Source organism: Ochotona princeps, chromosome X, assembly GCF_030435755.1.
Source record: "Ochotona princeps isolate mOchPri1 chromosome X, mOchPri1.hap1, whole genome shotgun sequence".
Classification (NCBI taxonomy): Eukaryota; Metazoa; Chordata; class Mammalia; order Lagomorpha; family Ochotonidae; genus Ochotona; species Ochotona princeps.
This window is the reverse complement of record NC_080865.1, coordinates 11,266,282-11,292,624: the sequence shown is the minus strand read 5'-3', so window position 1 is coordinate 11,292,624 and position 26,343 is coordinate 11,266,282. Positions and strand designations below refer to the sequence as shown.

At 35.9% G+C, this 26,343-nt stretch overlaps 1 protein-coding gene across 9 annotated transcripts in view; it reads left to right on the top strand.

Moving 5' to 3' along the window:
• Positions 1-23,337, top strand: part of KDM6A (lysine demethylase 6A) — a 144,450-nt gene extending 121,113 nt beyond the window's left edge. For all 9 annotated transcript variants that reach the window (XM_004587864.4, XM_004587863.4, XM_058658608.1 and 6 more), the window contains 6 exons: positions 175-289; positions 3,294-3,481; positions 4,204-4,345; positions 17,862-17,988; positions 20,848-21,018; positions 22,111-23,337. In XM_004587864.4, the coding sequence (XP_004587921.1) occupies positions 175-289; positions 3,294-3,481; positions 4,204-4,345; positions 17,862-17,988; positions 20,848-21,018; positions 22,111-22,140 (773 nt within the window). In that variant the 3' untranslated portion in view covers positions 22,141-23,337. The remainder of the gene's footprint in view (positions 1-174; positions 290-3,293; positions 3,482-4,203; positions 4,346-17,861; positions 17,989-20,847; positions 21,019-22,110) is intronic.
• The last annotated feature ends 3,006 nt before the right edge of the window (positions 23,338-26,343 follow it).

The following is a 26,343-nucleotide window of genomic DNA, read 5'->3' as shown; positions in this document are numbered from 1 at the left end:
GATCAGGAACAGAATGGCCAGGATTTGAACCACTGTGCTCTGATAACCTGATACTGGTGTCACCAGGTATAGGTTAACTCACTGCATCAGTGCTAGCCCCTAAGGTTTCATTTCTGAAGACATAGTTGATAAAATTTATAGTCTGCTGATTAATATTTTATCATTACATTTCAGGTCACCAAGAAAATAACAACTTCTGTTCTGTTAACATAAATATTGGCCCAGGTGACTGCGAATGGTTTGTTGTTCCTGAAGGCTACTGGGGTGTTCTGAATGACTTCTGTGAAAAGTAGGTTTCTAAGCTAAACTTTCCTTAAACATGACAATTAGAAAACAATAGGTGTGAAGGACAAGTTACAAAAGCTGGATATGTTAATAGATTTATGCCAGTTTTCACTTATATTATCTGGCAGCTGATTTCCAAGAATTGATTCCAAACCTACTGTGTTGTTCTTGGAAATTTTTCATGATGTCAAGAAACTACTCCCTGCAATATTAGTAGCCATGTATTTAGGTAGAATGATTAAGTTTATTACTCAGGTTTTGAGGGGTGATACGTTTATAGTTATTCTTTTGAAATGTATATATTCTAGAAATTGTTTTATTGCAAATGGTTTTTAGAAGTACAAGTAATTTTAACTAAATGATTTTTATAGGTTGTAAATATCTCAGGCTTGAACATAATATTCCTTGCCAGTGTGACTTAAAGTTTTGAAAACTAACAACTTTTTCTATAAGAGAGTTTTATAAAATTTAGTTAATTCAAATCTTGTTTTACTATCATTGAAAGAATTTACATGGTAATGTTTCTTGAAGATTCTAAATGTAATCTTCATTCATTTCTTTGTCTTATGCTGAACAATATCATGATAATTTTTCCCCATTTGTTTAACTCTAATCATCTAGATCAAGGCTAATTCTCATTATAAAAGGTATTATGTAAGTACCTGGTAATTTTCATTTAGTAATAATATTGGAAGATTTTTATTGGATAAGAACATCACAAATTATGACCATATTCATTACTATGTCTCTACCCCAATTAGATAAGCTACCAAAAATGTTCACAGAAGAGATTACTTTAAAGGCTAATTATGTGTATATTCTGCATAGTGATTTTCAATTTCTTACTTTGACTTTGTGATCAAGACTATAAATATTTGGATTAGTAAGAAGCGCATGATAATTAAAGACCAAAAATAAATCAAACAAAATTTCTTAACCATTTTATATTGTTTTTAGTATTTAATAACTACAGAAGTCTTCCAGAAAGTTCATGCGTAGTATGTGTTATAGAACAGTACATGAGTTTCAAAATTTTTTGCACTGAAGTAAATGTAGTTTTTCATTCAGTTTCCGTATGTACTTTTTGAAGTGCCCTCATGGGTTTCCTAAAAGTCTAAGCATGCCAAAGGTGAACATTTTGAAAGTTTCAGATACACTCATGAAATAACCTGATCTCTTTTTATCTGTATTTTCTTTTAAGGACCAGCAGTTCAGTAGCAGCATATAAAAAAACAGTGTCATTTGGGAAATCTCTCTTGTGCTTAGAGGATTTTTATTTCTTAAACTTTGAGATAGTAGGATATCGTTGTGACTAGTTCTTCTTCATTATTTTGAATAGGGATTGGCTATTTTTAAGTGGAGAGATGTCTTGTAGCAAAGATAATTAGTAAGCAGATTATCTCCAAAAGGCTTGAGCTTGGAGGCAAATCAAGTTAGTATGAAATGTTAGATGGGTACATTTAGAAACCGAATCATAGAAATAGCACTTGTTAACTCAGCCTTGCTATACTTGTTAATTATTGCCAGTTGTTTGCTTGCTTTTTGATGTTTTTTTTTTCTTCAAATTTTGTGATGGCAGTGCATGGGTGAAACAGTACTTAGGTTTGTGTTTATAAGAATTTTTGCTTCACAGACAACTTTGAACAGTATTACTCAAGACTTTTTACAAATACTAAGTCCAACTTCACCCCTGCAGTTAGGCTGCCTTTGGTGTCTGAGACTTTGAAGAGTAGGCCCCCCTCTTTCTTCCCCCAAGGATTGAAAAAAAAAGATGAAGACTCCATCTAAACCACAGCTTGATTCTTTTTTTTTTTTTTTTTTAATAAATGGGCCAGATAGTAATATATATTTTTGGCTTTACTTGTTACATGTTCCTTGTTCAAACGGTGTCGTATAGCATAGAAGCAGTTAGAGATGATGCATATGAGTGTTCATGATTATGTTCTAATAAAAATTGTATTGGCAAAACTGAGAAGCAATCTGAATTTGACCTATAGGCCATAGTTTGTTACCCTTCACTTATGTTTAAACAAAATAATTTTAGCTTCAAACAATAAAAACAGTTTCACGGCACAGTTCAGTGATATACTTTAGCACCAGACACACTTAATGATTATTTTCTTAGATCTTAAGGAAAGAAGCATTTCTGCCTGTAAATTCTTCCTCAATATTTACAGTAGTTAATTGATGCATAGAATTTTTTGAGTGAAAAGTTGGTATATAGTTAATCAGTTCTTCATGTCAAAAGGGAGAAATAAGAAGCCAGGTATTTTGACAGAAGCTTAATAATGTGATCTGAAGAGCATTTACAGAAGTATATTGGTAGTGGTGGTAATGTCTGTGGTGATTTGTTTATGTGATCATTTCTGATAAATTTCAGTTGCATAGTTTTGATGAACTAGGGATTGAAACTGTGTAGAAATTGACATTCTCCTTTTCCTTGTTAGTAATCCAAAACAGGAGTACAGACAGCTTCTTTTTCTTCCTTTCTCTCCTACATTGGGGGAAGCTCCTAATATTTATTGTGAGAATGTTCCTGTTTATAGATATAAGTGACTTGATGTTAACTCTAGCTACTCCAACAAAGAATGATTCAATCAGAACCAGCATTAAGGTGAAATTAAATATTCGTATGTGAGGGCACTTCAAAAAGCTCATGGAAAATTGGATTAAAACATAGTTAATTTTGGTGCCAAATAATTTTGAAATCTGTGCTTAGTTTTTTCATAATATGAATGTTTTGAATTTTCCCTCCCCATGTTAATATTACTTCAAAGTACATCTGGTTTCCATTTGGACCTTTGGAAAACCAATTTGAGGTAATTATTCGGATCTTTTGATAACTCATTCACTATTCAACTGTTCACATTCTTTATAGATGGAGTAATTTTCATTGTGGAATGAACTGAGTGAGCAGGGTTTTTTTTAAGCATTTGATATTTTCTTCCAGTCTTACAAGAAATTAATACTTGATTTGTTTGTGTTTTTTTTTTTTTTTTTTCCTTCAGAAATAATTTGAATTTCCTAATGGGTTCTTGGTGGCCCAACCTTGAAGATCTATATGAAGCAAATGTTCCAGTATATAGGTTTATTCAACGACCTGGAGATTTGGTCTGGATAAATGCAGGCACTGTTCATTGGGTTCAAGCTATTGGCTGGTGCAACAACATTGCTTGGAATGTTGGTCCACTTACAGGTATTTTCAAGAATATGTTTCTGAAAAGTTTACAAAAGATTCTAATAAGTTTGTTTCTTTCTTGAAATGTGATTCATTAAAAATTGGAAGAAGAATGTCTCGAATAAAATTTGATTTATAGTATCAGAAATTCAGTCTAACAAATAGAGATCAGACTATCCATCTCAGCAGATAGCAAATTTATGTTTTTGTGTATGTGCAGATATACTCTCAATAATTCTATTTATTTTATTTGGAAAGCCCCATTCTGGAGGTAGCAAAGTAGAAATTCCATTGTCTTTTATCTAGTATGTTACACAGATAGGTCTGGTATGTCTCGCTATTTGAGTTTTGTTTTCCATCAGAGAGTGTTCACTTAAGCATAATTTGGCCTTTGAAGCCAGAAAAACCTGGATTAGGACCAGGAGCTGGCTGTTGTAACTTTGGGCAAGTTATTTAACCTCTTTGGTCCTCGATTTCTTCATCCATATAATAGAAATAATAAAATTAATAAGGTAAGGATTAAATGAGAGAAAAACTGAAAATAGCACAATGTGTGGTTGTTGGTCTCAGGAAGCCTTCTTTATATGATGCTATTGTTGTTATTGTAACTTACAAAATATCAAGATTATTTTCATAGGGATTTTGAGTTTTTCAGAATTGGTGTTGCAGATATCACCTGAGAGAGTGATTAAATGGTGATTTAACTTTGAGTTGCTTTATAACTGTTTTTTTTTTCCTAGCCTGCCAGTATAAATTGGCAGTGGAACGGTACGAATGGAACAAATTGCAAAGTGTGAAGTCAATAGTACCCATGGTTCATCTTTCCTGGAATATGGCACGAAATATCAAGGTCTCAGATCCAAAGCTTTTTGAAATGATTAAGTAAGTGAATTCTAAAACTGCTGTAGTCCCTATCTTTTTGGGGAGTGTTAACTATTACATGCTTTTCCCCCCGTAGAATTATGCTAACATCAAAACAAAATCATCCAAATTTATAGTAAAATGTAATAAGAAGAAATCCACCTGCTCAAAATATTTTTCCCTTCCACTGTCAGCCCACTGTGATACAGAAAGGATCAAAGGCATGGATGATTGTAAAACAGCAGATTCACAAACGTGTGCTTTCCCAACCCCTTGTAAACCCATCTGAGTTTGCCGGATAACTTTAATTTTAATAGTAAAATTCTGTCTTTGGTAACTAAAGGATGAATGACAGCACAGAATAATTGCTGTTACCAAGATCAGCAGTTGATATTAGAATTTGACTAAAGAGTTAATTTTATTTTAATTATCATTTTATAATTAATTGTTCCCTTGTCTTAGCTACTTCAGACACTTTAATTCACCTTATATAAATAGTGATTTAGTTTGAATACATATTCTTGTAAGCTTCTCAATTATTGCAACAACCTGTATGTTAGTCATTTTGTAACACTTAGAGTTAATAGTTTCAAACAGTGCTGTATAGCAGATTTTTCCTAAATTGTTTTACGTTACTTCCTCTACCCACCAAAGTTGAGAATTTCTGCTCAAAGCTCAAGTCCTTTATTTTAAAATTTCCTTTAATATTAATATATTTGGATTTTTTCTGAGTTTTAAAAATTTACATTGTATGTGTTGATGTGTTTGAGTGGGGTTGAAGAGTTAAATGTACTGCATTTCCCAAACTTCTTTTGCCAGTATCTTTTGAAGAACAGATCTCTTTAACAATTCCTTTTGGAACATACTGCTTTATGTTTTCTGAAGAAATTAACTTGTCTTAATCTTTTAAAATAGCACTTACATCAAACATTTCTCCTGCCAATATATTAATTTGGTCAGCATGGATTGTTTTCAAAACACTGTCTTGAAAGTAGCCATGGCATTAAGATTATTTCAGATATAAATTTAAAATTTTATTCAAACAATGTGTAACCAAATTAACATGCCTGTGAATTATGACACAATCCTTCATCAGATCCTTATCTATTCCCTGGTGGAAGGATTAGGGAGAAATAAAAAATGAAGAACAAATCATGGTGAAAGATATTAAAATCTTTTAAAGCATTGGATCTAGGCATCATATTGTCTGTATGTATCAGTGCTAGTGAGAGGGTAAGGGATTTGTCTATCCTGTTATAACTCAGAATGATACTTTGCTCTGAACAGCAAGTTCAGTGTGGTTTTTGAAGTCACTGAGGATGTTTAGTCAGCTGAAGGTAGGCATCACCTAGATGCTAATTCTGATCAGTTCAGCATAGGAAGACAGTACAAAAAGTCATTAGTCTAAAACAATATGTACCAAAATTGACTTGCTATAATTTGGATAGATTAAGATTAGGATTTTATAATTGAAAAGGTAGATATAGTTGAAATTGATACAGATAGCATTCGCCATGTTTTTGAGAACTATCTGTTCTAGCTCCAGATCATAGAAGTAGGATTCTATAAGATGAAATCGCTATCCTCAAGGAACTTCAGGGAAACTGCAGCAAAGTAAGACAAAGAGATTCCCAAGCAGATAAAATATGGCTGACAAATAATTTGTTTTATATGAATAAGGTACAGTGGACTTAGTATTTTGGCAGGGAGTTGTACTGCATTTGCTAGTGGTCGGGGAAGGTGTTTGAGAAGGTGAATTTTATGCATAGCTCTATATACTTGAAATGAAGTCAGCTATGCAGAGAATAAGTAAAGGCTGAATTGGGAGCAACTTGGGTATCTTTATGGGACAAAAGGCCAATGCAACTATAACAAAATGAGAAAAACAAAAAGTACTTGTGATCAGCTCAACAAGATGAGCAAAAAGAAGATTGTATATGGACATGGTATAATCCACCAGTGGTGGATTTTAAGGTAGGGAGAAATGGGTTCTGATTTATACTTTAAGAAAATGAGTCTGATTGCTTTCTGGAGAAACATTTCCAAGGGACAGGTTGAAACTAGAAAGGATTTTTAGGAGGTAACTGCAGTATTACATACAAACGTAAAATACATCATCATATTTGCCATCTTTCTAGATTCCTTCCAGTTATTAAAGTCTCTTAGTGTTTAGAATTTTGAACATTAATACTTGTATCCATCTTGATTATCAACATAAAGACAAAGGTAACTGTGGAAAAAGATGGGTCACATTAGGGAGTACTGTGGTGCTAAGGATGTGTCCCCAGGTTGGATGGTGGATAAAGGAGAGAAGGAGCCAAGCAAAGATTGTTGCCATATGCTGTTGTTCCTGCTTAGTCTGTGTTAATTGGAACACTGTCCACCTCTATCCTCTTCCATTCCCTACTCCACCGCATGTTGCTATCTTTGTAGACTCCTACCAGGTATCATGATCTCTGTGTTTCAAAATGCAGAACATTGATACCTGTATTCATCTTTTTCATAAAGTTGTCATGTGTTAAATTAGAACATGCAAAATGTGCGTGTTTTTTATATCTTTCTGATTTTTAGCTTAAATATATTTGCATGCTTATTTGTACTCCATTTTTCCCTCTACTACAAAAGTCTGATAATTTGAATATTACTTTTGCATTCCTCATCATGTTAAGAATTTCTTTCAGTTTGAGTTGAGATGCTGTTAGCAAGTTTTTTTGTTTTTTTTTTTTTATTGTCATCAGACCGATTGATAATGTTCACCAAGTTCAAATCCTTAGGTGTTACTTTTAGCTTCCTTTTAAAATGCGGTCATTCAGTTATCACTAAAAATGAATTTTTTGCCAGCTAATATTGCTGCTTTTCTTTTATGTAATGAGTATTTACTGGCTGGATTCAAAGCTCTGGGGCAGACACTGAGGATTTATAAATACCTGGTGTAAGTCCTGGCTTCAAGTAAAAGTATATATAAATAAACAGACTGAAAGAAATATAGTGGAGATAAACTGGATTCTTTTTAGGCCATAGTTCATCTTTTTCAGCTTTGCTGTCTGGTAAGGAATCTATGTTGTGAAGGTAAAGGGAGGACCAAGCTGACACCATCCTCGGTTCATGAGATTCTTCATCAGTAAAATAAAATGTCCATACATTCCACATCTCCGTTAGCCCAGTCACATTCTCCTTCAGTGATAGAGTAAATGTCTGTTTTTGGTTGAACACTAAGCAAAGTGATTGATTTATTTTGAAAGAAAATGTTTTGAAAAAAGCTCCAATTTTCAGCTGGTAAATCCTACTCAGCATGTTTGTGCTCTCCGAGGCTGAGGAGCTCTGACTCTGGAGGAAATGTGTACTCAGTCCAGCTCATCATGCTCTTCATACTCAATTTATTCTATTTGCAACTGCTGCTTGTGTTGGTCCTCCCATCTTCATTAACAGTACATGTACGTGAGCTTCAATGTTCATGCAGCACAACTCTGCTATTTGTGTGTTCACAGCACTTGCTGCCTTTTGGCTGAAGTACAGAGTGTTACGAATAGTAGAAAAAGGTAACAGTTATGAAATTTGGACAGAGGGAGATCAGGTTTTAGAATATCAAATTTATGACTTGCTGAAGCACTCTTGGTGTGTAATTAATATCTAATTGATGCTTCATCAGGACCTTTCTGGCTGTTAAATAAACAGATTTTTGGATGATAAAAATGAAACAAAGTATGAATTCTAGATGGTTTAGTGATAAAACTAGCTTAAGTACTGAGCAAAGAATTTCTCAGACTGTGTTGTAGTTAACTCTTCTCAGCATCCCACAGTTAGTTTGAGGTGAGCTAGGATTTGCACCTGTATCTGTCTTCTATGAAAGTATGTAAATTAGTCTGTGACACATGACTTCTTTTGCGGGAAATTTGAGGAGCCAGTTAAATGGTAGGCTAGAGCTGTTTAGAAGCTGACTGGGGAATCCTTTAGGGAGTGGTTTGTGGTTATGTTGAATGGGACAGGAAAGCAGGGGTTGGGGGGCAGACTTGGAGGAATACTTTTATTTAAGTAAAGAAAACATACCAATTATCTAAGTGTCAGAGGAGCTCATGGAGAATGTGCTATTATAGAAATATGTCCTTTTTCATAAGCACAGCTTTGCTCCTTCGATCTGGAATCCTGGTATACTGCCAAAATAAGAAGTAGCATTGGTTGCCCTGCTTTGTCAGCTTTACCAGTTGTTTGTCCTTTCTCTGAGTCACTGCATCTCCTGTTCTGTCCACCATACACAGCGATGTTATTCTCTACCTTCCATGTACCAATACTTCTGAGGTCGCTAGCATCCTGCTAATGTAAACTTTCTTATAAAATGTATACTTTTAAGCCTAGCATGTGAAGTACCTCAGATCCAACCTCCATTTTTCTTGAGTTTTCTATTTATTTTTGCCATTTAAACCATATGTAACATGAATTGCAATTTTTATACCTCTCCTTTTTCAAGTTTACTTTTAATATAGCATTAGTTGTACATACATTGAGTATAAGAATTAAAGGCTGTTTTAAAAGAAAAGCATCAGCTAAACAGAAATAGAATGTCTATACAGTCTTTAATTTGGTCTTTGAGTTGTTTTTAATAATTAAACAGTATGAATCTACAATTTGTGCGAGGGGTGGTGGTGGTAAAAGATTTGTAATTCATTGATGTGTTAGCCTAACCAACTAGAGTGTAAACAGCATTTACTTTACCCTTTCATCCACTAACCTCTCTCCAGTTTCTTTTCATTCTTGGATTCAGTAACTGTTGTTAAGGACTAAGTTGATATACGGAAATAGTGCTGGGTAAAAATGATTTGATCACTTCTCAGACTGCTAAAAATAGAGAAATAAACAAAACATAATTTTTTAAATGATGAAAGTGTTGGTAAGAAAAAATAGGGTTGCACAGAGAAAAGCACTTTTGAGGGGAGAATTTCAAAAAGCTTTACTGAAATAGTATGATAACTACACAGTCTCTTACCTAGACTTTTTTTTAAACTAAAATCTTTGGATTTAAAAAGGATCCTACCCTCCAAGCAAGCTTTGTTTCTGTGTCTTGGAATCATTGACATTAATGAGCTAAATGATAGGCCTAGTGTCAAGTTTCAACCCAAATATATTGTGCAGAGTTTATGAAAGGGGGATTGTAATAGCTTGTGAACCCATATTTGCATTGAGTAATTTAGTAATGGGAAATGGTGTTATCTCCTTATTACCTACTAACTTGTCCTTATTTTGAGAATGAATTACCTGTGCTTTATACAAGCAAACATTACTCAACACATTTAGTTTGGGGGGGGGGGGTGTTTGGCTTTTTTTTTTCCATTTTCAGTTCTGAGTTGGGTAAGAGCCCTGCAAATCCATAAAGTCCTTTAGCAGAAGTCACTTCATAGGGAATTTTACAAAATATTGTACTTTACATTTTTTCAAATACCTCCTATACTGGCATAAGTTAAAAGAATACTCATTAGGTTGATCATTTCTTTCATAATACAGTGAACTTGATTTTTAAAGTTCACAGCCTGACTGCTTAGGAAATTTTTAGTGAAAGTTCAGTACAAAACTCTGTTTTTAAATGAACATAGACTTTTTTTCTATATACTCCATCTAGTCCAGTGAATTTAGTTTCTGCCTCTTTAGACAAAATTTGTAAGTGTCTCGAGTTCTCAAGTTTAAACCTTACTTGTTCTTGCATGTTAACTGAAGGGTATAGATTAAAACTTTAATTGCTGGGCCCGACGCAGTGGCCTAGCAGCTTAAGTCCTCGCCTTGAACACTCCGGGATCCCATATGGGTGCCGGTTCTAATCCCGGCAGCTCCACTTCCCACCCAGCTCCCTGCTTGTGGCCTGGGAAAGCAGTTGAGGACGGCCCAAAACCTTGGGACCCTGCACCTGCATGGGAGACCTGGAGGAAGCTCCTGGCTCCTGACTTCGGATCGGCACAGCACAGGCTGTTGCGGTCACTTGGGGAGTGAATCATCGGATGGAAGATCTTCCTCTCTATTTCTCCACCTCTCTGTATATCTGACTTTGTAATACAAAATAAATAAATCTTTAAAAAAAAGCTTTCATTGCTAAAAATTTCGGTTTAGACTTCATATTGCCAACAATGACTACTGAGAAACCTTTACAATTTTTAATATTTTTAACAATGATCAGAAATGTGTGTTACGTTGCTTAGCAGCATAGAAATAACATTAAATGTAAGGGAGAGTCAGAGGCTACATTCAAATATAATTGTGTTATGGGTAAGAGGAAGAGACAAACGTTAAAGGGTAAAATAAATTACTCTAGACTTTGGGCTTTTTAATGAAATTGGGAGTGAAAGAAGAGGAAATTTCCGGATTTGGTGTAGGGAATGATAAGTACCATTTGGACTGGCTTTAAACATGGGAGACTTTCTTCCTAGGAAGTTTAAGTCAAAATTTGTATTAAGCTGCCAGATTGTGTACAGTTTTGTTGCTTAGATCAGGAACCTGAGAAATTGATTTGTAGCTCTCAGCTGGCTGATAGGTAATCACTGCTAAAGTGTTCGCTGTTGAGTTTCCCAAACTGTTGGCTATTTTTAAAGAAGTATCTACACAATGACACCTATTAAGGAAAACTTAGAATTTAAGACTGCTGATCTCTTCCTTTAATTCATCTAACTGGGACAATTTTTCCATGTTGAGATGTCTTATTCTTTAAAATGTATAAAATTTACATTAAAATATTGCTGCATCCTACCCCAATGTATTCATACTTTTTCCTCCCAACTCTTGCCTTGAAATTTTTTTAGTTTGGTAGAAAAGTTGAAAGAATAGTAGAATGAATACTTGTTTAACTTAATCTGACTTCATCAGTTTAAGTTTTTACCACATTTCCTTAGCACTCTGTGTATTCACATCTAGTTGGAGATAACACTGTTTTTTTCTCTTTTTTTTAATTTATTTTATTGTATAGTTGTTGACAATCTTTACATAGTTAATTATGGTTAACAAAAAAAACGTTCAGGGGGTATAGGGAAGTGGGTTAATACTATTATGTCCATATTGTTTCCATCGTGTATCTGAGGTAAAGGGGGATATTGAGGGAGAACCCCCACCCAGTTTCCCACCCACCCTAAGTCCCGGATATGGGGCATGCTCTGAGATACTTGCTCAAGTGGTTTTAATAGTTCTCCAGTTATGAATCGCTGCCAGTTTCGCTCGATGAGGTTGTCCACTGATTGATATGGTCCATCATAAAGTCTCCGTTTGCCCCATATTTCGCTGCCAACATATAGCTGAGATGAATGATTGACCTGTTCTGTCTTCTGTCTTTTCTTGGTTAGGGTTCTGAGTCCAGCAGTTCGATTGGGGAGATCTCCAAAGAAACTATGAGGTATTCCCAGACCAGATTCTTGTATGTTCTAGCAAGCACAGGGCCCGGTACAGTCCATCACTCCGATCAGCTGGTGGGATAACACTGTTTTTGATGAGTTACATTAAGAAGTGATTTGCAGACATTATGACATATCATCCCCAGTACATTGTCCTGTATCGCTTAAGGATAAGAATATTCTCTTTAACAGCTACAGTGTCACCGGGAATTTCAGTGGTATCACCTAGTACACAGTCTTTGTTTAGATGTCCTCAATTATTCATAATGTCTTTCTTTAGATTTTTCTAGCTCTTGCCTATTCTTACCCCAGTATCCTACTCCAGATTGAACATTAACACTGTCTCTGCTTTAGTTTCTTAAATCTGTGAAAATCTTTCATGACATTTCTGTTTTTGTGCTGTGTGGAGTTCCACATTCTGGATTTGTATTCTCATACTTTCATTATGGTCACAATTTTTTAACTGATAACTATTGATTTTTTTACATTTGGTATGCCCCCTACCTCACTGTAGTATTATAAGCTGTTTCATGGATATTTTCTAAAGTGGGTCCTAAGAGAATTAAGTTTTGCTGAAGAAGGCGCTTTAAAGACTTAAAATTAAGGATAGAAAAATTATTACTTTTTAATCCATTTCAGTTGAAATTTATAGTGTTTATTCTTTGGATTTGTGTTTAAAACACTCCATAAATTCATGATTCTCATGTTCAGATATCTGAGGTAACATTACTTCAAGACTTTTCGCTTCCCTTTCTGAAGACTCACACATTCTTTTGGTTTTGCTGTTCATGTATTGCTGTTAACCACTGATAGTGTAGATGAGATGATAGTGGAGCATATGAGCTCGAGACCATTGGTACTGATGAGATCTCCCTGTAGGAAACAGGCTGTCAAAATAAAGAAGTCCTCTAGGTGCAGCTGAATCTCATTAATGGCTCAAACCAACCCCAGCAAAGGTAATCCATTGTTGGAATCATGGTAGACTATTAGCAAGTCAATGCAATAATACAATTTCAGGTATATGGGAAGCTTTTTATTTTTGTGCCAAGAACTTTGTTAGTTCTACTTAAATCTCCATACTAAATAGTCCAATAAACTGTAAAATGTCAAAAACAAAATGCCAAGGAATGCATTTTTTCTCTGAAAAGTTCCGTGGCGGTACAAGTCAAAGATTTAGGAGGACTATTTCAGATTGTATGTTGGAAGTAGGAAGCTAATTTTCAGAATATGTATTGTCTGGTCTACTTCCCTGTACTCTGTCAGATAATTATATATTCTAAAAATACTGATAACAAATAAGCCAATAGTTGGACATAAATTCTCAAATTTCAGCATTACTGAGTCCAGTGAAAACTACTTGAAAACTGAAATTCTTGGTGTATCATTTTGTTACGTTAGTTTTTAAATGTGCTGTCTTATGAATATGTTGGTCTTATTGTGCTTCCTCTGTGCCTTTTATGCGTGGATAGTCTCTTAAGTATTCGTCATTTACCTTTCCTTTTTTATTTTCTAAATCTTGGAGTCTGTTATTTTAAATCCCAGTAAAATATCACAGAAAGAACAGCACTGTGTTGTCTAGAGTCTAGTCTGCCTTTCATCATTTCCTTTCCTGTATAATGGGGCTAATGTGTGTTTCTAATGTAACTGTTTTGAGTGCTAGGTAGGTCTTAGCTAGCATAGGGTTAGCACTAGTAAATGGCAATTGTGATTATACTTTGTTAATTATAGAGACCCTTGTCACCTTTTTTAAAAATAATTTTTTTTTAGAAAGTTAATATTCATGGGCCTAGTGTAGTGGTTCTCAAGTGTGCACAGTTTTGCCTCCACTCACCCTGCTTCCCACTCTCCTCCCTCAGCTGGCCCAATAACTGAACAGCCATGGGACACCACAAAGACAAGTCCATAGTAGCATACACAGATCCTAGTGCTGTAGGGTTTCATCTATAATGCTTCCTGATGACATCAACTAAACTCTAAATATTATAGAAACTCTGCATTCTTGTGCTTGATACTTACTTTCGTACTTTTTTTTTTCCATCCAGAACTTGAAAATTCTTAGATACTCATTTGTCATTGACTGAGACCTTGATTTTCAGCCATGTGATTGGTTTAAATGAAACTGTTAGATGCCTTGTTGACATGACTCACTGTTTTCCTAAGAGTATGACCCTGGAATGACAAAAGAATTCTTTAAGGGCTCATGTGTTGGCTCCCTCCTCCTTCATGGGCCTTTGAGTAAGATAAAATTAGGTATGCATGGCCCTCTTGGTCTGGTCTGGTTGGGTCTTCTCTTTTCTCTCTCTTCTTTTTCCCTGCCCTCCTCCCACCTTGATTTATTTATCTGAAAGGCAGAGTAAAAGAGCAAACAAGCCACCCTGGAGTGCGCTTCCGTCTACAGTTTCCTCAAATGACTGCAGCAGTCAATGCTAAACCAGGTAAAAGACAAGAAGCAGAAATAGCATCAGAGTCCCACATGGCTGGTAAGGGCTCAAGTAATTGGACCATCATTATGCATTGCCTTTCCGTGCATATTGACAGAAAGCTGGATCGGAAGTGAAGTAGCTGGGATTGGAACCCAAGCTAAAACATGAAATGCCACTATCAAAAGAAAGCAGTGGTGGGCCCGCTGTGGTAGTCTAGTGGCTAAAGTCCTTGCTTTGCATGTGCCAGGATCCCTTTGGGGCACTGGTTTGTGTCCTGGCTGCCCCACTTCCCATCCAGCTCTCTGCTTGTACCCTGGAAAAGTGGTTGAGGGTGGCCCAAAGCCTTGGGACCCAGCACCCATCTGGAAGACTCAGAGCAAGCTCATGGCTCCTGGCTTTGGATCAGTTCAGCTCCTGCTGTTACAGCTACGTGGGCGTGATTCAGCAGATGGAAGATCTTTCTCTCTGTCTGCATCTCCTTTTCTCTGTGTATCTGCCTTTCTTTAAGAGTAAATCTTTAAAAAAAGAGAGAGATAAAGCAGTGGCGTAACTGAACCATAACACCAGCCCATGAATATTTAGTTTGTCATCTACTTTTTAATGACTGCTGTTATTAAAATATTATGTCATATTGACCCATGTTTCATCTGTGTACACAGGAATACTTGGGAATTTAGTCGATATGTTCCCAGAATGTGAAAGTGGTGTCTTAACTTTGACATAAAGTAATATCATCATCACCTTATCCTGTTATCCTGTCCAGAAAGGTTAAATCTTGTGATAACAGCATGTTTACTAAGTAAACCCATACTGCCAATTTCATGCCATTCTTTCTGCACAGAAGGTTATTTTTGCCACTGCACATATGCACACGCATGTGGACACACACACACCCCTGCGCCTTCTCATATGTAAATTAATGTATTTAAATTTAAAAATTTCAATTTTTGTATGAAAACGTCTGTGACTTTCTCCTCTCACCTGAAAATGATCTCTCCTTTAGGTATCTATAGCATGGTAGGTCTGTTTATGTTTCACCTAATGCATTACTTCTTTAGTGTGCGTTTTCATCCGAAGCCCTATGTGAGCTCATTCTCCAAGTTCTCTCTCTTTTCGGCTTTATCTTTGCTGATCAGTTTTAGTTGGATGAGATGGTACTGTATAATATCCAATCTGCCAGGCATTTCTGTTAGTTTCTTCCTCACAGTTTTTTCCCAAGCTGAAGCCATCTTCAATCCCTTGCTTTTTTATGGTAGTCTTTCAGCCAACAAAAAAAGAGTTTAGATCCTAAAGCCATATTGAACCTTAGAAGTCAAATTTGCTGTCGTGGCTGCAGAAATCATTACTAACCCTGTTCCTAAAATGGATCTGTGAAAAAGATGAGGGTTAATCAAAGTGGAACAGATTACTAAATTGAATCTTATATCTTTATCATCCCCAGGATCCTTTGCTGAAATCTTTTTCTTTGTATTTTTTCCTATCCTTTGATTAAGTCATATCCTTTCTTTAAGACCTGCTCATTGCTGTAGACTTAAGAGCCTTTTTGTTCTTTTTGTGAACATGAGAAAGAACAAAAAAAATTTAGTGTTAAAACTAGAAAGATAAAGTAAAGACGTACTTTTGATATTCATCGTTAGACGAGATTAGTGAAGCTGTTAGTTTTCTAAGATTTCAGTATCATAAAAAACAAAAATTCTGCAACTGTGATTCTAGAAACATACCACTCATGAGTTACTCTTAGTAACCTTAATTCCATTCCTGTTATTTCCTTTTTGTAGATGAAATTGTCAGAGTAAGCATAAGTTATAAACTACGGTCTGTCAAAGTAGTCAGTAGTATTGTAGATGAAGATTCATTTATTGAGTATCTGAAACTAATGCTCTAAATTTAAAAAAAAAAAGAAAAGAAAAGAAAAGAAAAAGACTAAGCCCGAGAATCTAATGTTCACAAGAGAAGAAAAGGAATGGAAAGAATTAGACCTCAGAAGAGCTCAAAAGAAAGAGTGTGGTGGTGTGAGGGCAAGCTCTGAATGTTTTGCTGTTTAAAACCCCTGGCTGACCTCTAGCTGGATCAGTTAAATAACAGTGCAACATATGAGTTTAGTTTTGGAGTCCCTGTTTCCGCATTTGTAATGCAGGGATTAACTCCCTACCAGGGTCTAATTGACAGATTGTGTGTGAATTATCAAATCACTTCTGTCCAATACTTGTTTTGCATTATTTATTTTTAATTTCATTATTTTTGTTTGCCTACATGGGAGCACAGTTGAGTTTGAACATCTTGCCAGGGTATCTGCAGAGTTTGGGCCATTATTTTCCAGTAAAAGAGACTTAATTTTGAAACGTGCTTGGAAAACTTGTTCAATAAGTTCCATGCCTTCAGTGATGTATTGATTGAGAAACCTGGAGTAGGGGGGAAGCAAGTGCTATTTGAGAGTTAAACGCATAGTCCGAATTTTTTTTATCTTTTGTCTGTCTCTTGCCATGATGTGAATATTTACTCACTATTTCCACAACAGCCTGCACACATACAGGTACCTCTCCTAGGTTCATGTGCAGCCTCACTCTGAAGCATTCTTTTTGTTTCTAAGTAAGTTAAACAGGCAAGAATTAACAAGCCAAACTGAGAATGAAATCCTTTGAATAAATATAATAGTTAGGACATATTTTATGTGAGTTAAATAACAAATTCTAATCACGCTTGAGTTAACCAGGCAACTTGTAGTGGCAAGGGAATTTCAGATAAATTAAACATTTTGTTACTTGGAATTTTAGCCATGTAGTAGACAAATGCTTAGTTTTTGAACACTTACTGGATGTCAGGCACTGTTGTAGGCATAAAATAGATAATATGAATAAAATAGAACCACTGCTTTAAGGTTGCTAAGCACGTTTCCTTGCCTTCTGGGGATTTTCATTGCCTTCAAATTTTAGAGCTGAAACAAGTCTTAGATCATCATCTAGTCCAATCTCTATTCAGACAAAGAGCCTGAACCGCTAAGATCCCAACAGAGTAAATTTAGCAGACAATATCAAATAACGGAAAGCTCTAGGAAGATCAGCAGAAGTTGTGTGGTTTTATGTTGTTAGCGTCATAACTATAAGTTTACAAAGGGTGTAAATTATAGGAAAGGTTCAGTTGTGTTCATAAAAATCAATTCCACTATATTATCTTAAATTAAACATGTTTTTGTTTTTCTTTAGCACTGTAATTAAACCAATTTTGTGTGCTGTGGTAACACTCTCTGTAAATGGTTTTCTATTTAGAGACTTAAGAGTTTAAAAAGGAACTATGCAGATGATGCTGTTGCTGAATGTCTAGGTAGTGTTAATAGAAATAATGTCATCTTCCTGATTTGCTAAAGTCATAGAAGTTTGTATCTGGAATTCAGATCCCGAATTTCAAGGAAATTGACTCTCACAGAGAGGTTAACTGACTTGCCCAAATAAGAGCCACATTTAGCAACTCATGTTCAAGCAGAGAACAGTTTTTATTTATTGTATTTATTAAGATCGTTATATTTTGTTATTTTGTTATTCAGGTATCAGTTACTCTCAACTTTAAATGTTTTACTATTGTCACATCTGCTGGGTGTTGCCTCTTTTTTTAATCTGAGAAATTGATAAAAGAACAGTTATGAAGTTATAGACATTAGAATCAAATCTCTTGGCGTTATTTCTAATTGTTATTTCTTTTCTGCTAATAATAATCATTATTCAGTTGCTGGTCACAAATAATTATCCCCCACAATAGGTACTGTCTTCTGAGAACTCTGAAACAGTGTCAGATGTTGAGGGAAGCTCTCCTTGCTGCGGGAAAAGAGATTATATGGCATGGGCGGACGAAAGAAGAACCAGCTCATTACTGCAGCATTTGTGAAGTAAGTGATTATTCATACCCACAGTTGTTTCACAAAACCCTTACCTCTTCACTTGGGGTGTCTCTTTAGTTGATGTCATGTATTTTACTGAAACTAACGATCTGTTCATTGATTGTGAATTAACCTTAAAGGTACACATCCCAGAACCATTGGTCTGATGGATCTTGTACAAATTTCCAGGAAGAAGTTAGGTCTGAGCTTATAAACTAGGAGTCATGTAGATGTACAGATACACAGATGGCAGCATAATCCACTGCAGTGCAGCATATGCAGATGAATGTTGAGTATGCATTCTGTGCAGGTCATTGTTCAGCCCTCTCTGGTACAATTCACAATGTGTTTGTCAATTTCGTTCTGTGTTGAAGGCACAAAAAGAAAGATGTGATACATGGAGCTTAAATTCTACTGTAATGGGAAAAAATTTAAAGAACCAATTGTATGTACATGCAATGATGATGGTTGTGAAGTTGGCCTCACTAGGTATTACAATAACAGGTGTGGGAATGACCCCAGTTTCCCTTCTAGTAATTGGTACAAGAGTTCACAAGAGTAGAATATTCATTTTTATTGGAAATGCAGATTTACAGATAGAAAGATTTTCTGCTGGGTCACTCCCCAAATAACCACAATGCTTGCAGCTGAGCTGATCCGAAACTAGGAGCTAGGAGCTTCTTCTGGGTCTCTCACATGGGTGCAGGGTCCCAAGGCTTTGGGCTGTCCTTGTCTGCTTTCCCAGGCCACAAGCAGGGAGCTGGTTGGGAAGTGGAACAGCCAGGACATGAACTGGCACCCATATGGAATCCCAGCACCTATGAGGGAAGGATTAGCCAATTGAGCCATCATACCCCTCATTTTTCTGTTAAATTTCCCTCAGCAAGAAGGGAGAATTTTTTTTTGTTTTAATTAATGGTGAAGTCAGCAAGATAATTAAATGGCAGAAATAGGGAGAATTGAAGAATGCCCATTGATAGTAATGGAAAATGTGGTAAACAAGGATTTAATTCAGAGGGATCATAAGATCAATTGAACCATTGTATCAGGCCCATGGGTTTCCTAATATTGAAGAATATTCAAGGATATATCTTGTAGATGTGTTCCAACCCTTGAAAATTCTGGAGTTCTGAAAATGACCTTCATTTGCAATGGCTCTGTTAGCTCATTTAATGTTGTAAATTTGGCCAAAGTAAGTCGTATGAGATCAGGTAGATTTTACTTAGTTGTGTTATCTAAGAAAAAGAGTCTGTAAGCTTTCTGGTGTTTGAGACTAACTTCTATCCCATCATATTGTTTCTTACCCTCCTTGAACCCTAGCAACTCCCTCATCTTTCTGTATAAGGTAGAGGTATTATCTCAGAAAAGACATTGTGCTCAAGAAGGTACTTTTTGTTTGGACTCCTTTTCATGAGGCTTATTATCAAGCACTCCACCTACTGTCACCTGTTTCGTCATCTGATATAATCTGATAATCCTCAACAAGTGTCTTTTGAGATTTGTCTAAGCATTAGGCACTGTGGTGTTTTCTGGAAATTTAAAGATGAGTGAAGCTGATCTTCACTCCCAAGGAGCTACATCTGTGGGAAAGATAAGCATTCATGTATGGTACCCAGGGATGAGTATTGTCATGGAGATTTAAAAGGAAACCAATGACCGCTGGCATCCAATTGTATACCAATGTTTGGATTTAAAGCAGCAAGCTAACCTTTATCGAACTTTGGAATTAGGCTTTGCCAGTAGTTGTTTTAATAAATATACTGCTCCTTTATGTCACTCCTCTAAATATTATTACCACTCACATACAAGTTTTGGTGCAAAGTAAGCCTGGTCTATTGAAGATTCTCAGGCAGTTGGGCTGTTTCTGTGGCATAGTAACCTAACTCTCATGTCCTATCTGCACCGCTTATGCCCTGGGAAAGCAGCAGAGGATGGCCTAAGTGCCTGGGCCCCTGCACCCACCTGGGAGACCCAGAAGAAGCTTCTGGCTTCGGACTTAGCCCAGCTCCTGCTGTTGTGGCCATTTGGGAAGTAAGCCAGCGGATAGAAGATCTTTCTTGGTCTCTCCTTTCTCTCCATATTTTAAATAAAAAAATAAACCTTCAAGAAAAATTCTCAGACACAGTCGTGTTTTCTTAGTACCTATTTGTATTTATTTTTTGAATTGTTTTCCATGACACAGTCTTGTACGTATAGGGGTTCATCCCTTCTCCTCTTCTTCTTCCCTCCCCATTCCCTTCCCCATTGAGCCCAACCCCCACTCTACCCCGCCCCATGGATTATCACTGTAATGTAGTTCCTTAGTACAAGTTACAAGTTACAAGTTTAACTTTCTGATATATAAATGTTTCATGGCATTTTGGTTATGGACAAAAGTAGAAAATCGAGTATTCTACTTTATATTTAAATTTTAATTGGGAGTTTTAGTAACTTTTTTTTTTTAAAGATTTATTTTATTGGAAAGTCAGATATACAGAGAGAGGAGACAGAGAGGAAGATCTTTCATCCATTGATTCTCTGTGCAAGTGGCCACAATGGCCAGAGCTGAGCTGATCCCAAACCAGGAGCTTCTTCCAGGTCTCCTACACGGATTCAGGTTCCCAAGGCTTTGGACCGTCTACTTCTTTCCCAGGCCACAAGCAGGGAGCTAAATGGGAAATGGAGCCATCAGGATTACCCATATGGAATCTGGCATGTAGTGAGGCAAGGACTTTAGCCACTAGGCTGCTGTGCCAGGCCCGTTAGTACCTATTCTTAACAGAGAATGTGCTTTATAAATCCATTGAAGTCGAATTCCATGAGTATACAAAAGCAGTATAAAAAATGCCACTATGTGTATTGAATGCAGTGTTTTCTTGTATAAAATAGGTGGAAGTTTTTGATCTGCTTTTTGTCACTAATGAGAGTAATTCTCGAAAGACCTACATAGTACATTGCCAAGACTGTGCAAGAAAAACAAGTGGAAACCTGGAAAATTTTGTGGTGCTAGAACAGTACAAAATGGAGGACCTGATGCAAGTCTATGACCAATTTACATTAGTAAGTGAAATCACCATGTGAGTACATACTTAGCTGGGTTGTGAAGCAGCAGTGTTTGCTCTGCCACCTGATAAGTAGGAGGTAATAAAAGATTTAAATTTTCCCTTGGCTTAGATACTGGGGTGAGGGCGTATTCTTCTCTTTTGCCTCTCCTCTACTTGCAAGTATTTATTTCTGTGAAAGTGGCAGTATCACTTTCCCTTTCTTCCTATGTGTGAGACCAGCTTAATGTAGGTTACAGAAATGGCATTTGAAAATCTTTCTGTATATGGAATACTATCACATCTTTTATGTCATTTGGGCAAAGTTGATATTTGTGTACCTGGACTATTGATGCCCATATGATGAGTCATTGCTTTTAAACCTAATTATATTTAAAATTTTGTTTTGTGAGAAATATTGACTTCATGAGGATATTTCATGAAGTTCCTGGTATGGTGTATGACCTAACAAAATTCAAATGTACTTAAAATGGCCCACAATTTTTATAATTTCAAGTATCAGGTGTTTTAAGTACTTTACCATAGCAGATCAATAATTTTATGAATAAAATAGATAATTTGTGAGTCTGACTTATTCCAGTATTTGTCTCTCACACACAATATTTTTATCAGACAAGAAAATTACCTTTTTGAAAGTTAGTTTCTAATATTTTCACTTGAACAAAATTTCTCAAAGAAGAAAATTACCTGAAGTATGTTGAATAAAATAAATTATCCAGCCAAGATGAATTCTAGAAGCATTTATTAGTGAAGGTATAATTGATGCATTATTTTTCTAAGAGGATTTTTAAAAACGGTAAATGAATAAGTTTCCCGGAGTTTTGACTAATTGAGGAAATACACAAAACTAGAAGCACAGTGAGCAGGGGTAACGATCGTGGACGTGTAGGAGAATTGACCAGCTGGGAGGCAGTAGTTAGTACAGTAGGCTGTACTTCAGTATGGCATAGCAAGCTGTGGAAATTTGTTGAGAATTATTTCCCTTAACTTTGTAAGTAGACTGTACTACAAATCTACAGTCAAGCCTGACATAGAGAACACTGCTAATGACTCGTTATACCAAAATAACCGAACTTACTTTTATTTTCAGGCTCCTCCGTTACCATCCGCCTCATCTTGATATTATTCCATGGACATTAAATGAGACCTTTTCTGCTATTCAGGAAGTAACCCAGTTCTGCACCACTGCTTTTTGTAGCTATCTCGTAAGGCTGGCTGTGAACTGTGTCTATGCAACCTTCCCAGTGCGGAGTGTCGAGCAGCTGCACGGAGGAGAGTAGCCTGCTCTTACCCCGGGACTCTCACAAAGCGCATCAGCGGAACTTCCGAAAAAAAAGAATAATAATTTCCATGTTTTGTATATATCTGACAAAACTGGCAACATCATACAGACTACTGACTTGAAGAAAACCTCTTTTATATTTCTCTATTTCTGGGCTAATGGATTTGTTTTCATCTATCTTTTCCCTTTCAGAATTTTCCTTGGAAAAAAAAAAATACTAGCCTCGCTGGTCATTTCTTTGTAAGGTAGTTAGCAATTTTAAGTCTTTCTTTGGTCAACTTTTTTTTAATGTGAAAAATTAGGTAAGAAACTTTTTTACTACTTTTATGTTTTTTCTGTCTTGTTTTGAAACCATGTTGGTTACACTTTTGGTTCCTAAATAAAGCATTTAAAAAAATTAACAGCCAAGTCACAAAGATAATGGATTGCACATAGACTAAGGAATAAACTTCAGATTTGTGATTTTTGTTTCTAATCTTGATGTAAATTTACACTATTTATAAATACATATTTATTGCTTGAAAATATTTGTGAATGGAATGCTGTTATTTTTTCCAGATTTACCTGCCATTGAAATTTTAAGGAGTTCTGTAATTTCAAACACTACTCCTATTACATTTTCTATGTGTAAATAAAACTGCTTAGCATTGTACAGAAACTTTTATTAAAATTGTTTAATGTTTAAAGAGTTTTCTATTGTTTGAGTTTTAAAAAGACTTTATGTACAGTGCCCAGTTTTTGTTCATTTTCAAATCTGATTATATATATTTTATATATACTTATGTATGTATATATAATATATATAGAAATCTGGATATATGTGTATAAAGATTTAGAACTTAAATTTTTCTCATTTTAAGTTTCACATCTATGGTAGATTTTTGAGGTGTCTACTGTAAAGTATTGCATACGAAAGTATGATTATTTTTAAAGAAATATATATGGTATGTATCTTCAAGACCTAAAATGTCAGACTGGTTTATTGTTAAATTGCAATTACTGCAATGACAGACAAATAAACAATTGCTGCCAAAATGTAGTATAATACTAGAAACCAAATAGTGATTGAACTGCAAATTTTAAAGGGAATGTTTAAAGGGCTTGAAAAATCCTGTACATTACTTAGTGGCATTTTATATGGAAAAGATGATTTCAAGATGAAGGGCTCTATTTTAGAATGCAAATAAATTAAGAGACTTACTTTTAATGTTAGGCAAGTTTGAAATCTCATGCTTTCCTGCTTACATAACATGGTGGAGTGGGTGATTCCCTGTCACTAGTAAAATATAGCAAGCTTTGTTAGTTTCCACAGATCCTTGCTCAGAAGAATACGCCGTTAAATAGTCATGGTTGGTGCTTTAGCATTTGTCTCTCCGTTTGCAGAAGCACTGGACACATACTCTCATTTCATCATACTGGGCTTTTAGGGATTTTTTTTTTACAGGAGTCGTTATTGAAAAAGCAGAGTGTGCTATTTACATTTGTAACTAAAGAGAATTTATAATTTTACTTGGTGAGAGGCTGTAGTGATTACATCGATCAAGTGCCCTTTCTAATGCTTGCAATGCATCCTATGAACAATTTGACAGATAAAAGCTTAGAGACATTTATTCAGTTACTAATCAGCAGCCACCTCTTACATACCACTGCAGAAAGATGTAATTCCGAATCTATTTATTTATATCTGTTTAGCTCTGGAGCAAGAGTGCTTGTCTAAGTACGGCTCAAGATTTTTAACCACTAATATTTCTAAGTGGCTTTCTTATTAAATCTCTTATCCAGAGGACATTGAATAATAGGGCTCAAGACAAGCTTTGTTACATAAATTGCGAGCCAACAGTCAAGAAGCTGATATGATAAGAACACTAAAGCTATACCTTAATATTTCTTCACATGTTCTAGTTTATCTTACTGACACAATATATTATTTTCTGTGGTTTTATTAAGGTAGTTAGGATTAATGTAAGTTATCAAATATTTAATAAATTTAGTACAATCCGTATGTGGATTATATACCAAGGGTAATATTTCTTGAGGAGCTTAGTCTTTGAATGAGTGGATTAGGAAATAGAAATCAAACACGTTAAGATTACCATGAAGCAGGATTAGATAAAGCAAGTCATGTGAACTGTTTCCATCAATTTTTTTTTTTGAAAGTGGGTAATACCATTGTTTCCATACTAATATTATTTTTGCCTGTATTTGGGATTAGGGGAGTAACAAAAGGAAAAGCGCCACCCAACCTCCCACCCATTCCAGATCTCCAACATGAGGCGCACTCCGAGGGTCCTGCTCATACAGTTTTGATAGTTCATCAGTTCTGGATTGCTACCAATCTCGCAGCATCACAGAAGACACAAGAAGTTTTTTGTTTTTACTGTTTAGATAACTAGACCCTTGGAGGCAAATTCTGTTCAGGTGCCTTAATGATGAAACAAGCCTGGATCATATTACACACATTGTTTGGAGAAGGAAGCCAGACATGGAGAGTATTGAAAAAGCAGATGTTGGTCCAGGAAGTGAAACTAATTCGTATTCTCGTCTCATTGGCACCAGTTAAATAGGAACTCTAAGTTTTATCAGTTCATCTGTCTTACCTATAATAATATTAATTTTCAGTCGACATGTTTACACCAAATATGAGTAAGATGTGATCTCTGTCTTCTACCTTCCATACACTCATCTAAATTTGTAGGTATATGTATATGTTTCATGCAAAACCTAGAGGAGGTAGCAAGGAGGATGAGTAGTATGGGGCCTGCATTTCAGTGGAGTTACATCTTCACCTCAGGTGGCATGATTTGAGATCTTCAAGTCATTTGGCATGACTAAGATGTTGAAAGATTGGAGAGGTAGGAAGGACCAACCTAAGTTGGGAAAGCTGCTGCCCTGGGACATGTTTATAGACTGTAGCCTGTAGTTAATATTGAACCGTCCTCTGGGTTTTAAGCAAAAGAATATTGAATTTGCAGTAGTCTTTCCTGTTGGAACACATTCTGCCTGTCCTCTAACACTGCTTCCATGGTATTTATAAAGCACAGAAACTCAAGGAAGGAAGAAGTGATTTGGGATGTGGTGAAGATACAATTAGGGCACAGATTTAGAAGGCAAAAATCAAGTCCCCACAACTCACTGTATGTCTTCCAGATGGGTAAGAGTGCTTCTTAACCAGGATTATGGAAAGGAAAATAATGACCTGCTTGCAGGGTATCTATAATATCTTTGGAGAGTGGAGTTTGACATGCTATTAGGAATGAGCTAGCTCTCCATGGAGGTGGTACTTGAAGCCAATAAAAGTGAACCAAATGCTCAGTACAAAACATCAACATGTTAAATGCAGACTGCAAAAAAGAAAGCTTAGGGGCCGGCATAGTAGCTCAACAGGCTAATTCTTCACCTGCAGTGCCAGCATCCCATATGGGTGCCAGTTCGTGTCCCAGCTGTTCCACCTCCAAACCAGCTCCCCTGCTTATGGCCTGAGAAAGCAGCAGAGGATGGCTCCAGTGCTTGACCCCTGTCCCACAAATGGGGGAGGGCCGGAAGAAGCTTTCTGCCGACAAGCTAAATCTTGGAGTAGATAACCACACCAGGCTTTAAAGCAGATTCTTAGAGTCCTCTGAGTTGCCATAAGATTGTTCTGGTATTAGCCAGAGCTTCCTTGGTGAAGTAAAGCCTAATTGCCACAAGTGGGAAAAGGTGTTGAATTTGGGAGAAGTAAAAAATCAGTCTTTTCAGAAGCTCCTGATAGAAAATAATGTTGGTCTTCAGTGAAAGGCGAACAAGTCACCGGTGTTAACATCAGACACCGTTGTCCTAGGATGCTTTAGCACAATTGGTATGTACAAGTGTGTGCCCAAAAGTTCTGGAAAATGGATTAAAAGAAAAGTTTACTTGGGTGCAAAATAATTTTTGAAGCTCTTGCTCATTTTCCATAATCTTTCAAATACCCTTTGGTCCAGCCCATGTTTTATTTTTTTGTTGTGGTTTTGTGTGTGTATTTTATTTTTTATATATTTTATTTATTTTGTTTTGTTTATATTT